The sequence below is a fragment of the Pollachius pollachius genome (assembly GCF_949987615.1).
Source record: "Pollachius pollachius genome assembly, chromosome: 18".
Taxonomy (NCBI): domain Eukaryota; kingdom Metazoa; phylum Chordata; class Actinopteri; order Gadiformes; family Gadidae; genus Pollachius; species Pollachius pollachius.
In genome coordinates, this window is record NC_136951.1 from 12,281,053 (window position 1) to 12,298,876 (window position 17,824).

At 43.8% G+C, this 17,824-nt stretch overlaps 1 protein-coding gene across 1 annotated transcript in view; it reads left to right on the forward strand.

The window, feature by feature from the left end:
* The window catches only part of mybpc1 (myosin binding protein C1), a gene marked incomplete at its 3' end in the record, with an annotated part of 29,543 nt that overhangs the window by 5,249 nt on the left and 6,470 nt on the right, over nt 1-17,824 (forward strand). The window contains exons 3-23 of the mRNA XM_079756120.1: nt 473-544; nt 1,528-1,722; nt 3,237-3,290; nt 4,121-4,162; nt 4,640-4,681; nt 5,635-5,745; nt 7,232-7,380; nt 8,019-8,136; nt 8,387-8,438; nt 9,123-9,179; nt 11,416-11,579; nt 11,985-12,117; nt 13,552-13,676; nt 13,849-13,954; nt 14,285-14,451; nt 14,550-14,715; nt 15,470-15,576; nt 15,668-15,804; nt 15,913-16,072; nt 16,327-16,431; nt 16,531-16,719. Coding sequence (XP_079612246.1) covers nt 473-544; nt 1,528-1,722; nt 3,237-3,290; nt 4,121-4,162; nt 4,640-4,681; nt 5,635-5,745; nt 7,232-7,380; nt 8,019-8,136; nt 8,387-8,438; nt 9,123-9,179; nt 11,416-11,579; nt 11,985-12,117; nt 13,552-13,676; nt 13,849-13,954; nt 14,285-14,451; nt 14,550-14,715; nt 15,470-15,576; nt 15,668-15,804; nt 15,913-16,072; nt 16,327-16,431; nt 16,531-16,719 — 2,451 coding nt within the window. The remainder of the gene's footprint in view (nt 1-472; nt 545-1,527; nt 1,723-3,236; nt 3,291-4,120; nt 4,163-4,639; nt 4,682-5,634; nt 5,746-7,231; nt 7,381-8,018; nt 8,137-8,386; nt 8,439-9,122; nt 9,180-11,415; nt 11,580-11,984; nt 12,118-13,551; nt 13,677-13,848; nt 13,955-14,284; nt 14,452-14,549; nt 14,716-15,469; nt 15,577-15,667; nt 15,805-15,912; nt 16,073-16,326; nt 16,432-16,530; nt 16,720-17,824) is intronic.

The window sequence follows — 17,824 nt, forward strand, 5'->3', positions numbered from 1 at the left end:
TGTTGTGTACAATTTAATTAAAAACGCATGATTGATTTTTTTGGAACAATTTACAGATAATTGACGACTTATTTTTAACCCATTTTGTTTATTAATGTGATATGAAATGCTCATCAAAAAAAGGGTTATGTTTTTTGTGAATTTCTCAATTCTTTGAGAAAATTGCTCTCCATTACGTACTATACAAGGTACTTTGGAGGGAGAGCTGTCAAAGTAGGATATTGTGTGTGTGTGTGTGTGTGTGTGTGTGTGTGTGTGTGTGTGTGTGTGTGTGTGTGTGTGTACACATTCAGGTGTGTGAGATGTTAGGTTAATGTGCGTGTATACATAAAGCGGGTGTGTATGTGTGTGTGTGTGCGTGCGTTTGTGTGTGTGCGTGCGTGTGTGTATGTGGGTGCATACATGCTGAAGCTCCACCACAAAGTGGTGTTCCATCCTGCGCTCTATATTTATACATCTGTCACATGCTCAGAGTGCGTTGTCGCAGAGAGTAACGGTGCACTACCCTTACCTGAGATAATCCTGGAGATCTCACCTCCACCAGGTGGGTAACCCCTCCTCCCCCCACCACCCCATACCTCCCCCCCCCCCCCCCTTCACCAGAGGCCCCCCTGTGCACATTGCGTGTGTGTGTGTGTGTGTGTGTGTGTTTGTGTGTGTGTCGTCACTTTCCTTGGCAAAGATAACTCGCACTCTCTCAAAAGTCCCCCTGTGGACGTGTTTTGGATCTAGCCGTCGCGTTGTTAAGACGTTTCCCACGCAGCTAAAGCCAGCTTTCGATGGATAGCTGTGATTCCCGATTCCTTTTGTGCTTGCAGTGCTGTAGCTGTCTCCCCACCCCTTAGCTTGGGCTGTTTTTCTGGTGTCCGTTTGAGGTGCTAGTTTGTTTCTTGGACCGCAATGCTATCAAGCACCAAGATCGGGAAAGATGGATTTTACCATCTCTCTTCGATGATCTGCATATGTTAAACGTTTTGGGATTTAAAGTTAACTGCTGCGAAATTCATCCACTGTCCAATATATACCTTAGCAATGCAGATACATCATAACATGAGTTTGTAAAACCCAGTTCCCTTGATCAGTCCACTTTATAGATATGCTATGACCAGATAATATTAGAAATTTTAAGCCTACTATCTTTTGGCTTTATATATATCTTTTCTTTATTTAAGATTGATTTGGCTATGACAGAACACATCACTCAATATTTTAGCGCACAGTTAAATATTAATGATGGCCGAGGGGTTAATAAACATCTGTAATCCCCAGGTAGGTCAACAACATAACAATTATAACAGTCCTAAAAACAAAACAAAACATTACCCCGAAAAAAATGTAATCAAACGTTGTACCCAATACCTAATAGTCTGCTCGGGGATCCATTGCGTTATTTAAACTCCTGCACATCACCAGAGAGACACTCCGACGTTCCACCTATCTGGTCATAAGCACATCTATCCCCACCGTACATGAGCCAGCTGTGTCCTGCGGGGCTGCCATGCTTGCTGCCGTATGTCTGCCGTACAGAGCCACTAGCAGACGGGGAGCAGCCAGAGGCCAGGGAGTGTGAGCCGGTTCAGGCTGTGGGGGCCCAGGAGCCGGGCCCCGTAGAGGAGGGCTCGGCCGTGCCACAGTGTGCCGCCGTGGTCAGGGTTAACCCACAGGCTGAGTCTGGTAACCTGGAGGATGTGGAGGCGGAATCGTGGTCTCCCCTAGCCATCGGTAAGTCTCGTCTGCTAACAGACAGAGGTCGATAGCTTCCCTAGCCACCTAGTTAGACTCCTACCTAGTTATCTACCTACCTACCCAGTACCTTCCTCCTTTATACCAAGCAACCTACCTGGTCAATACCTAACTTCCTACCCACCTCCCTACCTACTTACCTAGTTACCAACTCAGTACCTACCTACCTACCTACCTACCTACCTACCTACCTACCTAGCTACCTAGCTACCTAGGACCTAGTTACTTACTACTACCCACCTATATGAAGCATGCTACAGGATACACTAAGCGTTATCGTTGGTGAAACAATGAAGAGGAAAGCCGGCTGAGAGGTGAGTCGACAATCTTCAGACGGATAGGTGGAAAGACGGACGGACAGATCGACAGATGGAAACAGACAGACAAATGACTACAGACGGACAGACAGATGGACGGATAGACAGACAGACAACACAGCCAGACTGAGGCAGTCAGACAGACAGAAGTACAGACCTGGAGAAACACAGAGCCACACAGACAGAAAGACAGATACACACAGATAGCCTGGGAGACAGACCAATACACACAGACACACAAGCAAACATATATGGACACACACACTTCTTTCTACCTTTGTTTCTTTCCATATTGGACTTGACTTGAGCACTGGGCAGTACCTTCAGATGGACATACTGCAGACCAGCATCTGGTATCTCTATGGCTCGGTCACTGTGCATTCGCTGGGAGTTCAACAGTTTGTCACGGCTGCTGCTTCAAAAGCTCCGTCTGCATGTCCTCTCTAAACGGCAGCCAGAGAGAGAGGAGTGCACGTGTGGCCCCAGCCATTGTTCAGCTCTGCACTCCAAGGCCGTATGGCTCACACATGCACACATGTACTTCCTGTACATATAAGGGGATGGTCGAAAAAGAGGCAAAACTCATCTGCATTCTGTCATTAGAGTACCATTTAGGCATCATCGTCGCTCTGTGAGTGTTTTCTGTTTGAAGAAACAAAAAACCTCATGCAGAGCCCCTTTCCAGCTGTAAAAGAATACATGTTTATTGGGGGAGGTTTTCAGGGCTTGATCGAAAGTTTGCAAGTGATCATTCAAAGGTAAATTGTAATGAAAAACAACAGTTTGGACTAATGAGGTAAATAGAGTGATCACAGAGTAACTGGGAAGTACTGTATATGGGTTGAGCTGATATGACATTTGGGTGCTTTTGTAGGTAGTTTTGCACCAGGGTGGCTACAGGGGGACTGTCCATCCCAGGATTCTCCGTAAAGGGGGCATTCTTTTTATGATGCATGTAAAAACAAGAAGGCGGGACCCAAAAAGGTACATGATTGACAGAGTGTAGATCAGGTGTCTTCTTCACACATCCTGTTGTCTTGTCGAGTGTGTCTCACATCAACAGCCTTGTTGTTGGCCTGATGCCAGTTGTCGTGTGTCTGCATTGGCCCTCCTCTGACCTGGACTTGGAGCTTTGTGATAGGTGGGTCTGTTGTGTCAATCACGCTTCTATTCCAGATAATGAGGACAATGGCGTCGGCAGTAACCCCCAGTCTCCGACGCCCCCACCAGGTTAGTAACTGCGGCGACCATTTTGTTGTAGTTCTCGCAGTCTGTTGTAGTTCTTCTGAGGTCGACTCCCAAATGAATGAGATTCTGTTCCTTTTTTTTATCAGGAAAAACAGAAATAATGAGCAATAGGGGTCAGAAAACTTAGATGGTGCTCTCAAAAGCCTTCGTTCGTAAAAGCTAATAATTTTAAAAACGTTTTTCAACTAAAAACAATAATGTGTAACAGGTTTGCAAATCCCTGTGTGAAGAAAAAAGACTTATACTGATTACAATGAGCACCTTAACTACAATCTAATCCAATATAAATGGATATAGATTGATAAAACTGGTAGATGTATATATGATGCAGGCATGTTCATATGATGAATTACATCGGATGATCGTATGGTGATTGTATCCATCATTCATATACATCTATAATGTATGTATGTATGTATGCCATTTTACAACCAAAGGGAATACAACCAATTTAAAAAGTAAAGATAAGAAAGATCAATTAATGCCACCTATATATTCAATACTATTATACATATGCACAATATGTATAATAGGAAGGCGATATTTAATACACTTAAAACATAAATCACCTAAAACATATTGACCTATACACACCTTTTAGAGTCAAAGTTCTTATTTTGTGCACAAAATAAAACTTTGTTATTTTCGCCACATCCACTGGTGTTCCCTTTTCATGGCTATATTACAACATAATACTTTAATTTAGTTTTATTTACTTACACAATACAAAATTGCACACTTCACATGATCCCATTCATTTAGTAGACGGATCCACAATGAGTAACATCGATCATCTGTGTTTTTTTTCACAGAAGACGGAAATTCAGTCAAGAAACTCTCTATTGACCTGCCTAGTAAGAGCGCTCCCTGTTAACCTTGCCACCCATTCAAACCAACCTTGTTCACCCTCCCAAAGTACTCCCTTCAAAAGCCACATTTCCTCCACTCATGTTGATGTTAAATAATAGACAGTGACCGTGTTAACATATATTGGTTATATCTCTAATTTCGAAATGTGACGGTTAGAATGTATCTTTGTACATTAACAAACTGACAATTACAGTTGGAATTCAGATCAGAACCATACAAAACATTTAGACCCATGTTGGAAAAAAAAACTGCTAAAACAAAAGTATATAACTTACTTACTAAAACTATATGTATATATATAAGTATTATATATATATGAATTTAATCATCTTCCAAGTTCTGTAGTGTTCAGCGTGTCTGTGTGTCGCTTGCTGTGTGTCTGTCTCTGCTTGTGTGTTGCTGGATTTTACAGTAATATTGCTCATATAATATGCTGTAAATTTCTCTCTGTCTTTGTTTAGATGATAGCGTCACTGTGCCAGCAATGGGGAGGAAAGACTCAGGTAACACAAATGTATAAAAGCAAGAGGTCAAGAAAGAGACTAAAATAAAGTAAATTAAGCAATTAGACGATTACGATTACACCGAAAATCATATACACTGCTTCCACTCCAGTGTAACCTGAAGCCCACCTCTAAAGCCTGTTCTATCTCTCGTTACGTAACACAACCTTTCCCATTTTCCCAACTGGTCCAATGGATCCTAATCAAACAGGATAATAGATAACAGAGACATGTCCATCGGAAAGAATGATTTCTTTAAGCACCATAGCAGAACCTTCCCTCCCCTTTGAAACGCTTACAAGATGCAGTTTCTGGAAACTCCCATCTTCTATCACAGCCACTTGAGACTTCAAGTTGGCTCCAGATTTATCAAGAAACATCATTCTACATTGTACTAATCTCAAGAGATTAGCATGTCCGACTAGGATTTAGCTAGATTAGAATGGCAGAGAATTTCAGCCCTTTTCAATGCCAAGTTAACTGTATCCTACATCTAAAATTATAAATAGTGAAGAATTGCAACACTGTGCTCAATGAGGAGTCTCACACCGGAGATGCGGACTGCAGCATCAGGAACATGGAAAAAATAGAATTCCTTCTTGCGGAGGAACCGGCACTAGCGTTGTAAGTTCTGTGTTCCATATCATGTGATCCACGCTTCTCCATGTTTGCAAAGAGATTAAAGCCCAGCTGTTATTTGTATGGACTGCGATGGTTGAACTGTGGGGGGGAAATGTGTCTGTTGACTGTACCCTGGTCATTGTCTCTATCCCCCCGGTCGGATTCCAGATAAAACCAGAGAGGTGGGTGCAAAACCATTAACAAACGAAATGCCTTCATCCCCTCTTCCTCAGCTGTAACGGAAGTCTGATGAAGCCTCTGTGTATGACTGAGTGTATTATTCCTAATCCCTGTGTATGACTGTGTGTTTTATCCCTCTCCTCTGCGAACAGTGTGGTCTCTTGGAGAGGGCCAGGGCCTAGAGGATCTGGACAAGCCCATTGACACGCCCCCACTGTCTACACTGCTCATTGAGAGGCCCCAGGGAGGCTCCGTCGACCTGGGTGAGTGACTGGCCGCCACCCTCCCCTCATGGAGAAGAGACTAGCATGAAGTCCCCCTAACAGCATATTGGTGGTTCATGGTACAGACTAGAATGAATTCCCTTTAACAGCACATTGGTGGTTCATGGTAGAGACTAGCATGAAGTCCTTCTAACAGCCTATAGGTGGTTCATGGTAGAGAACAGCATGTGGTTCCTCTAACAGCATATAGGTGGTTCATGGTAGAGAACAGCATGTGGTTCCTCTAACAGCATATAGGTGGTTCATGGTAGAAAACAGCATATGGTTCCTCTAACAGCATATAGGTGGTTCACGGTAGAGACCAGCATGTCGTTTCTCTCATGGCCTTTAGCAGGTTAGCGTAAAAGATTAGCATTTAGTTCCTTGGTTTGCGGTTTGCGGTTAGGATCTCAGTGGCGAGTTCATTTAAAGGGTAATTCCGGTGTAAAATGGATTTGGGATATGTTTTTTATGATAACGAGTTGAAACGTTCGTTTTGGAGCACAAAAAACGTATATAGACGCTTTCTTCAGTTGGCTGTTTATAGCCGATTCTATCAAAACACTATAAACTTAGAACGATGGGGGCACTGGTTAAGGTAAAAACGAAATCGCTATTTTAAACCACTTAAAAGGCTAAAAGTAGCCTGACACGTCTTTAGTAGTATAATAAGGGTCTTAACATATAAAACGAGGCATTGAGAACTTTGTAAGTGTACAGATTGTTTATTAAAAAATACATTTTATACACACAATACCATCAGTAGATCACCCGTCGACGCCATTTTGTTTTTAAGACTCGATAGGTAGATTGACGAACACAGAGATTGTGACATCCGTCAGCAACACGCAAGCTCTGTGTTCGCCAATCTACTTATCAAGTCTTAAAAACAAAATGGCGTCGACGGGTGATCTACTGACGGTGTTGTGTGTATAAAATGTCATTTTTAATAAACAATCTGTACACTTACAAAGTTCTCAATGCCTCGTTTTATATGTTAAGACCCTTATTATACTACCAAAGAAGTGTCGGGCTAATTTTAGCCTTTTAAGTGGTTTAAAATAGAGATTAAGTTTTTACCATAACAAATGCCCCCATCGTTCCAAGTTTATAGCATTTTGATAGAATCGGCTAAAAACAGCCAAATGAAGAAAGCGTCTATATACAATTTTTGTGCTCTAAAACGAACGTTTCAACTCATTATCATACAAAACATATCCAAAATCCAACGGAATTACCCTTTAACCCATTTGTACCGGCTGCTGCGCGGCGCAACATTGTATCTAGTAGATACAATGTTGCGCCGCGCAGCAGCCCGCACAAATGGGTTAAATTTGCAAGGTCCTTCTGAGCACGGGCTCAGAAGGACACACCTCGATGATCTGACTTCTACCAGGGGTTGGCCATCAGGCAGTCTGTGAAGACGAACAGAAGTTCTGTTTGTGCGTCTGTCATAAACACGCGTTTGTTTCTCCGGATATCGAAGGCGCTGACATTCACTTCATCGCCAAGGTGGAGGCCAAAGACCTTCTGCGTAAACCCACTGTGAAGTGGTTCAAAGGCAAATGGATGGACCTGGCCAGCAAGACTGGGAAGCACCTGCAGCTCAAGGAGACCTTCGACCGGCTCACCAAGGTACACGCTCTCAACGGGAACCACACACGCTCACAGTGGCCGTAGGTGTTAAGTTGGACAGTTGGACCATTATCTTCAGAAGTCAATAAATATGATTCCAGTCTACTGGTACTGTGCAGTGCGGTGAGGCATGATGATAAGACCAAAGAATGCAATGAGGTGAGGAGGAGGTTCGACTGACCTGAAATTCCTGCATTTCTTGTCTGGCATAAATAAATCATATCTTAACAGCCGATCAAAGGGGAACCATTACTCTGGCAGTTCTCTTATGTAAGAGAGAACTGCTTCATTCACACGATTGACGACAATGGTCCAGTTTTTCCGTACATTCTTCATGGAAACATAGTTGATTTGGCCGACTGCAAAAAATGTTCAACAAGCATCTGAAGCAGTACTCTCTTATATTAGAAATAGGCCAAGTTAGTCTGTTCCCGTTTAAATTCAGGGTAAATTATTCCTTTAAGTTACCCCTGGTAGAAACCGCCTTCACCAACCTCAAATGAACGAAATGATGTTTTTTGACTGAGCTGATATTTCCTGAAATTCTTGTCCGGCATAAATAATTCCTATCTTAACATGCCATAGTCCCTATTTCTGATGTTTGCTTGTCACCATCCGTCCCTCCTCCTCTCCTCCAGATTCACACCTTTGAGATGCACATCATCAAGGCCAAGGAGAACTACGGAGGGAACTACAGGTGTGAGGTCAACTACAAGGACAAGTTTGACAGCTGCTCCTTCGACCTGGAAGTAAAAGGTTGGTCATCCTTGACCCTGTGATTGTTTTGTCTAATATGTAGAGTTTAAAGTGGTGGTAGTTACGATTTCAGAGTTTTAAAGGGAAAGAGCAAAAGAGATCATACTTTTTAAAATAAACCACACTAAAAAACACTCCCTCTATGCTCCATCCCCACCTCTGTGTTGCATTCAAGCACCTGTGATTGACAGGCAAGATGGAGTCTATGAAATGCACAATGCACACTGTATTTTCTATGATTGTTTAACAGAACCCGAAGCAGGCTCACAGAGTATTGACATTCGTTCGGCTTTCAAGAGAAGGTAACGAGAGCAGAACCATACAGTTCCAACACAAGGCAGATGATTGTATGTATACACTGTATCCTTAGTCTTTATCTGAGTTCCATTCAGCTGGTAGACTGGGATGGCAGCATTCAGATAATGATGTCTGACCGTTTCCTAATACTACTGGATGTCCATTGAACTGTACAGATGAATGAAGAACACCCCTTTCCAAAAGGGGGCAGCATCATTTGTCCAATCACTTTCAAATAGCATACCGTCCAATAATGTTTTCATTAGTGTATCTGTGTGAATTGATGGTTGCAAAAATGTCATTAACCTTTTTTCTAAAGGTAATCACAAAATCAACCAAGTTGGCCAACACTTTAACATTCCCCCCCCCCCGTTCCCCTCCAACAATGTGTCTGAACAGGCACCGCAAAGCGCTACCGTTGGGTCATCTATGTTTGTGCACATTGCTGGGTGCAGGGACATTGCAGGATGAACACTGTATAAAAAAAAGCTCTGGAAGTCCGTTACACAAAAATCATTTTGGCCTAAAATGGTTTGAGTGTAAAGGTGCCAATCACGTGTCATAACACTGATTGAGCCCAGAGCTTTTGCTTTGCGTTGTGCCGGACAGCATTGTTCTTTAGACAATTTGCCTGTGACTGTTTATCGTGACTGATTACCTCTTTATTAATCTCTTCTCGTTAACAACAGCAGTGAAGGACAAGAGGATGCAGGGGAGCTTGATTTTAGTGGTCTCCTTAAACATAGGTGAGAATAATATTCCACGCTTCAGTGCACCCCTTTTTTCAGTATTTCTTCCTTTTTGTCTTCCCCAAGCCCTTCTCTGCAATATGCTTCTTTCTTCTCGCTTTTATTTTTGTAACAGTAATTTTCTTATAACTGTATTCCTTTGTCATGTTCCACCATTTGTGCCGTTAAATTGTTTCTTCAATGCCTTACGTATAAGCAACCCATTATGAGATAAAAGGCATCAAAAATCTTAAAAAGATAACCCCATTAAGGCTGATTTCAGTCTTTATTTGGCTGTTAAATTCTAAGTCCAAGCTGTGTTTTTATTTCGTTCGTTTTTGTTCTTTGATCAGCTCATCTGGACATTACTGGCAGTAAAGTAAAGTAGAACGACACATTTATTTTGGGCTTGTGTCTTCTTCTCCCTCCCCCCTCCACTTATTCAGACAACAAAGGTTAGTCGAGAGAATAGCTAATTAGAACCATTAGAGCTTACGGTGGGTAAGTAAAAACAAATTCTCATAGAATCCCAGCATGAAACGTAGCTCTACAGAAATGGACGAGTGTTGGCCTACCGTAGTACGGAAACACCTCATTCCCAAAGTAGCATTCCTTGAAAGCTCCGTCGCGCCCTGCGTTAATGACATCAAATGGCTGACACCGATTGGTTGAGGCAAAGAGGGGCGGGGCAGCCATTGTGGCTCATTAACGCTGCGCAGGCGGGCAAGGATGATGCTGTGAAATGGTGTTACGACTACATTGTCATTCTATTTCGCCTCAGAAATATAATACAAATACGACAATGTTTATTTTGGCTCTTCGCGTGGAAGGCCTGAAAAATAAACTGGACGGTTATTAAATGTAAAAAAAAAAAAGAGATGTACTGGTAATTTTTTTTACGCTTTTCAATACCGGAATGCCCTTTCAGACATTTTAGAAAGCAAATGTCAACCGATGAAAGGAAAGACTGAATGGTATCTATTCAGCCAGACTAATATTCAGAGCAACTTAATACTTTTCAGGATAACATGTGTATTAACCCGGAGCTCATAGATCTAACCTTTTCCATGGACAACTTTCATCCATCATCTAACAATATAAGAGCTTCCCTGAAGTGATGGCTGAGACACACAAACCCACAAACACCCACAGAGATAAGCACACCAACACACGAAGGGATGGGATTTCAGATGGGAAGGGATGGGAATATATTAGCGTACCTTCACTCATTACCCGTGTCTGTTATCAACTGTTATCTCACATCTTTCCCTTTGACAAAAAAATGTACCCCTCTCACAGTAACAAGATTTCATAATCAAAGCCCTGGTCCATTATTATACAATAATAAGATCCAGAATGTATCTTGTCAGTGCTTTCCTCTATCCATTCATGTACATATACATACATCAAAACTTAATAATCAATAATCATGCCTAAAATCTTGATTATTAATAGCGGTGTGAGCATTTATGTAAACAGCGAACATCATAGATATTATTCCATCCAACTGGGGATTTAACAGACACAGGGAGAAAAGGTACAGCAACACACATAAACAACCCGTTCTCACAGCAAATGTCTTGAAGGGCTTCAAACAGCATCTGTTTCCCCGCCATGTTGTGTTTGTCGTGATGCCTTGATCTTCCTTGTTAACGCTGGAGTTAATGCAGGCGGTCCAAGGGCCCATCTCTTTCAGAGACATGTCCTGAGGAACTCATCAAAGAGTTGGGCGGTCCAATTCCTGAAAAAGAAATGCGAAAATTTGCTCTATAGAGATGAAGACCCTACTCATTTCAGATTTATTTTATCCTTTTAATAATTTCTAGGCCTTATAGTATGAGTCCCGTAAATAAGAATAAGAATTTTCGTTTAAAATGTATTTGTTGTATTGTTAGTAGACGTAGAAAGTTGCTAGCGTTAACTAGCAAATGTCATTCAAGGATATAAACGAACCATTTGAGTTTGTTGTATTTTGGAAGTGTATCAGAGTTAGGGTTAGGGTAAGGTGGGGAATTAGAGTTTCCCACCTCTAATTCCTATGCCGCTTCAAGCCATCCAACCCAAGATCCCTCTCTTTACCAGTTCCTCAGGACACGTCACGAAGACACACTAATAGGTCTTATTCACCTAGCGGCTATCTTGGTCCCATCTTGGCTCTAAATGCTGATGGCCGCTAGGTGTAAAACACCCATCAGGTGCCTTTCTTGACAAATACCACCACCCTCCCTTACCTCTGAATCCGGCACCTGGCCAGGGAGCACAAGCAGGAGGACGTTCCTGAAGTGGATGTTTGGGAGATCCTGAAGAACGCCCGGCCAGACGAGTACGAGAAGATCGCCTTCACCTACGGCATTACAGACCTGAGGGGTCTGCTCAAGAGGCTGAAGAAGACCAAGAAGGTGGAGAAGAAGAGCGAGGGTACGTTTCAAGTTTCACGTTAACGTTTTTTTCTTTGGTTTTCTTCCAAATTCAAATGAATCCATTTCCACCATTTGGTCGCTGAATGGTCAAAAAAACAGTAGAGTGACCACAGGTGTGAAAGCAACCTTATTCCATGAGACTTTCCTCAGTTGCTTCTTCAGTGTTTCTTGAACTATGGGCCAGTGTCGATTTTGGGTTCTGGCCTGATTGATCGGAAAAAAAATATTTTTAGCAAAACAGATCGCTCAAAAAAATACTTATTGCTTAGCCTATCAGATCACGCGAAAAAAGATCAGATCGAGTTGGGACGTGTACTTACTGAATGAACATCATTCTCGGAAAACGCTGATAACCCCAGAATTGGTAAAGAAAATGTTTTCTCTTTCTTTTCTATTTCTGAAGCATTTGCCAAGAAGCTGGATGCTGCCTACCAGGTGGATAAGGGAGGAAAGATCCGCTTTATGGTGGACCTGGCCGACCCCACGGTTGAACTGAAATGGTACAAGAACGGCCAGGAGATCAGATCCACTCCAAAGTACGTATCAAATCAAGCTTTTAGTGAAGTAGTCAATGTATGTTTATTTTATGTTTGTGTGCAAATTCGAAGCATTTTACAACAACTTGGGTAAAATGTATTTAATTTGCCGTTTCGTCCCAGTTTTCTGATTTCATCACACATCTCAAAAATGACTGAAACAATTTTTCATATGTATGTATTATGCTTCTAGTGCAAATACATTCACTTGATTGTTTCACCAATAGCATTCATTAAATAGTTATTCATTCTGTCACCCATTTATTTGCTAAACTTCCTCACCCGGTGACACTCAAACACACAGTCTAGATCACTGCACTGATATTCAATGCCGAATAAAGTAGTAGAAAACGCTCTCTCTCTCTGTCACTATATCTCTCCGTCTCTCTCTCTCCTTCTCTCCATCTCTCTCACACATCCAACACATCACCCATTGACAGTTTTGCACACTGCTTTCAGGTTTCATGGTGTTGAAACTTCCAGTGTACGACGTCGCTTTCTCTGTCTCTGTCTCTCTGTCTCTCTCTCTCTCTCTCTCTCTCTCTCTCTCTCTCTCTCTCTCTCTCTCTCTCTCTCTCTTGGTTGGATCATGTATGGGGGCTTCATATCCATTCAGGCATGATGTCTCTGTAATGTGTCTGTCTGTCTGTCTGTCTGTCTGTGATGTCATGCTATGCCATGGCGCTTCTTCCACCTGTCTGCCATATTCACTTCCTGCACACTTCCTGTCCACCGGCCCTATTCTGGCTCCGCCGCCGACCTTTAGTCAAAGGAAGTAAGTCCATTCATTCAGTTGATTTTCCTCGTCGCATCATCGCATAGACTCCTGGCGTGACCCCAACCCCCCTTGTCTAAGTCTGACACCGGAATTCAAAGCACATGCGATGTGAGGTTCAATCAAAGGTCAAGCCTGCCATCTTGGTTCTTCTTCAGCACAAATGCTAGAATAACCAAGCAACCAGTTGTTGTTGTTATGGTTATTACCATTTTGAAAAAGAACCATGATGGCAGCTTGGAATATGTGTGAAATCATGCTCTCTTTTAAACCATTTTAATATAGATTTCTTATTCATAATAATAATAATAAATATCACCGTAATAACACGTTTATTATCTCCAAAACAACAAACTATATATTTACATTGTGTTTGGCTATTTTCTAATATATGCAAGTACTGTTTAATTTGCATTCCCCAAAGAAATTCCAGAGAGGTTGGACCCTTGAACTCAGTGGTCTGTGCTTTGCGGAATTTGTCCAATTTGGATATAAATTACCTTGATGGTCCAACATTTTTGCGTAACTGGGGTTCATGTTGAAGAGCCCTATTTCTTCGGCCAAACTATGAATGAAGCAGTACTCTTAGAGAATGGCCCAGCGTGACGGTGGTCTCCCCTTAAGGTGACCACAGAATAACGATTCGGACCCCTGTCTAGGTATATCTTTGAGCACAAAGGAACCCAGAGGATCATGGTCATCAACAACTGCTCCATGCTGGACGATGCCGCCTACTCTGTCGCCGCCGGCGACGAGAAGTGCACGACTGAACTTTTCGTTAAAGGTACAATCAGTTCATATGCTTCGGTGACCTCGACCTGGTGTCTGTCTTAATGTGCTGTTGGGACTGTTGTTTGGATTTTAGCATTTTTTGAGTATTTGACCACGATGTTACAGAATATAGAATATTCCATTTTTTAACCGTGTTGGGTGGTTATCTCCCCTTCATCTCCCAGAGTTACCAGTGAAGATTGTGAAATCCATTGAAGCCGTGAAGACTACAGTGAACGAGAGGATTGAGCTGGAGTGTGAGGTGTCAGAGGAAGGCGCCCAAGTGAAATGGTATCTATGACGTCAAGAGGCTTTATCCACTTTATCCATTTTTGGGTGAATAAACCTTCTAGAATCTTTGGGGGAAACCGGAACAAAACGGAAATGCATTCTAAGTGCTAACTGTGTGGTGAAATGGAAAGCAGAACCAAAAGATAAGAGTTGTCATGGTTTTCCCAAAGATTCAAAAAGGTTAGCCCATCCAACCAATATAGCCGCTAGGTGAACATGTTTTATAGACCTTGAAGTGAAATCATAGTTTGAATGTTCTGGAGTCAATTTGCACCAACCACAGTTTGCCTTGTTGACGAATGGATCTCCACTATCCCTATAACCTCTCAGGATGAAAAACGGCGTGGAGGTTCCGACCGGGGTGCGTTCAAGATATCGCGTGAAGGTAGAGGGCACCAAGCACACTCTGGTCATCGACGACGCCTCAAAGGACGACACCGGCGTGTACTCCATCATGGCGACGGGGGGCACGTCTGAAGCTCGTGTCCAGGTCGACCGTACGTACTATGCCTCAAGCGTTCATTCTCGGTCTTTCCTTGTTTCCTTTGCCCCTCGACTATGAAGCAAATGCTGGATGTCTTTGTCTGGGTTCCAGTGAAACCCTTGAAGATCTTCCAGGATCTGCAGGACATTACCTTGAAGCTGGGCGAGCCCCTGAAGATGCACTGTGAGATCTTTCCCGGCAACGTCCCGGGACGTTGGTACCGCAACGGACAGCTGATCCAGGCCAATGACCGCATCAACATCCTGCACAGGGCCAAGTACTCTCTCGTCTCTATCTCTGTCTCTCTCTCTCTGTCTCTCTGTCTCTCTCTCTGTCTCTCTCTCTCTCTCTCTCTCTCTCTCTGTCTCTCTCATTCTTGCTCCGTCTCTCCCTGTCTCTCTTGATCTCTCTCTGTCTCTCTTTCTCTTGCTCGGTCTCTCTCTCTCGCTCTGGCTCGGTCTCTCTCTCTTTCAAAATTAAATTTAAACTTAAAAAGCTTTATTGCCATGGGAAACAAAAGTTTACCTTGCCAAAGCAGGTGAAAACTTATGGGAAAATAAAAATATGTTCCAGGATATGTTATATCTCTGTCTCTCTATCTTCTCCTTCTGTCTATATCTCTGTATTTCTTTGTGGTATTTACTTAATCAAACAGATGAGATCAGCCTGATAACCTCATGTCGTGTGAAGAGCAGGTCGCTGGGTTGTACTGATCATAAAAATCTATGCACATTTGTTTATTCTTATGTACCCTATTCAAGCAATTGCCATGGCCATAGTTGAGTACACAGGGGTAGCTCATAAAATCAAATTAGGGGTCTGTTCCATGCATCAGTATAGACAGAAACAGGCAAAGTATGTCCACATTGTGGTCAGGTGGTAGTGTAATGCAAATGGCCCCGACAGATTTTGCACTACACCAGTGTGAACAGGTGTCAAGGGTGTGGGGGTCGATCATGGTTACTATTAATCCAATGACAGCGCTCTAGCTGAAGCAAACGTCAGCAACTGAGGCTCTGCTGGCTTCACAGGAACCACCGCCTGGAGGTTGAGGCGACCTCCCTGCACGACTCCGGGGACTATACCTTTGTCCTCGAGGGATACTCCCAGAGCCTGTCGGCCAAAGTCCACATCATCGGTAAAAGAAGACTTTCTGCATACGGTTCTCACTATTTTCTCAACATGCTTGATAAAAAGGTTGAACTGACCTCCGTGGACTTTGATCACAGATCCCCCTCGGGTGCACTTGGAAACGTTGAATTTCCCCGACAACACGGTGACCATCGTGGCGGGCAACAAGCTGCGTCTGGAGATCCCCATCAGCGGAGAACCAGCACCCAGGGTGGTGTGGATGAAGGGAGAGAGAGTCAGTCGCCCTTCTTCCCTCTTACTCTACCCCGCTCACTACAGCCTAATGGCATCGTAACATCTTATGCTTACACATGTTATCCTCCGTCTCTGGCTTCGGCATCAGGTCATTCTGGAGTCTGGCCACCGTGTGCATGCCGAAACGTACGGCGACCACACCAGCCTCACCATCGAGGTGACCGAGAGGGAAGACTCTGGGAACTACAAGATCGTCCTGCAGAACGAGGCGGGAGAGGACACCGGCAGTGTCAAGGTCAAGGTCGTAGGTCAGTGAAAACCCCAAGGAAGGTGAACCATTAGTTTACGTGACGTTTCAGTTAGCTCTAACCCTTACTGCTCCTGACGAGCTGGTTGTCGCCTTGCATGGTTGACTCCGTCGTCAGTGTGTCAATGTCTGTATTAACCGCTTTAAGTAGCTTTAGATAAAAGCGTCTGCTAAATGCCCTAAATGTTAATGTAAATGTAAATGTAAGCTCAGTTCTTCTTGTTAACGTGCGCCTCTCTATGGTTGACCCGTCAGACATCCCAGACCCTCCAGAAGCACCTTTGGTTCCTGTGGTGGGCGGCGATTGGTGCTCAATGACCTGGGACCCGCCAACCTACGATGGCAGCTCGCCGATTTTAGGTAAACATTACACAAGACTGCAACTTGAATGACAGCTTACACAGTTTCCATGTATCTGAGGTCCTTCATGGGTCTGCTTTGTTTGGGTCTTCTTTAAAGGGTACTTCGTGGAAAGGAAAAAGAAACAGAGCTCCCGGTGGATGCGGCTGAACTTTGACCTGATCAAGGAGACGACATTCGACCCCAAGAAGATGATCGAAGGCGTTCCGTACGAGGTGCGGGTCTTCGCCGTCAATGCCATCGGCGTGTCCAAGGCCAGCGAGCCCTCCAAAGCCTTTGTTCCCCTCGGTGAGTACCACTAAGTCTTCCTTGAATTACCGCTTGGCAGTATCTGCTTGGCACCCCTCTTAGAGCCGCAGAGGTTACGCGCCCACGTACACCGACACACACCACTCCTTCCGTCAGGCTACCTACTGTTTATCCAGCAGTTGTTTCATAACAGGGGCCGAGTGATGAAAGTGGTCAGACCCCTGGTTGGTGTTTATGGAGGGGGTCTGAGTGCCTGTCCGTTTGATCTACCCTTGGTAACAACGACGCCCCCCACCCCCCCACCGACAGCACCAGCACCGGCCAAAGATCACCCAACCCCCCTTACCCCCCTACACCCCATAGTGCAGCTGCTGCTCCCCGTACCCGAACACACCAGGCACTCCGACCATGACCTCCACTGGACACGCCAGAGATTTAGAGGATATTAAATATGTCTTTATAATGGCTGCCAAATCATCTGTGGATTAGGGGTTTAGGAGGTCGGCCCGCGATAGGGTTCAATGGGAGTAAAGTATGAATCACCCTTTAAGAATAGCCAGCAGCACCAGGCTCTAATGAGATCTGATGAACGCTCAGAAGACATACCAGCCGTTGAGACAGGCGCCCACGCTCGCCCATAATGGCATCGCATTTTGGGCAACAGTTTGAGATCTTAATCCCGGTCTCTTTTATCTCCCCACTAGGGTGGAGGGATAGTGACTGCAAACAAGCAACAATGGTTTTGACTCGCTGGCTGTGTTTCGCTTTGGCTCACTTGTTCCCTTGTGTCCTATTCCCTGTTTAGTGAATACTATTCAGGGAATGTGTATAGAGGAATTCAGACACTAAGTATGCGCCAGAAATCCACAGAGGAGATGTGTATTGCTCCCATAAACAAGCAGGGCCGCGTTAGATGGTCATCCGTGACAGCTATGTTGCGTGAAGAACCTTAAGTGCCAGACCAAGTAAATTGGCTGAATCTGATGACAATGAATCGATCCGTTTTTTTGGAGGGGTTTAACGGTGCGTTATACTCTAGCTATGAAGCACAATATATCACATTTCAGTGACTATAAAATGGTGACCCCCCCTAAAATATTCCACTACATAGGGCAGAAGTGGACTCATTCTAACACAGAGTGTG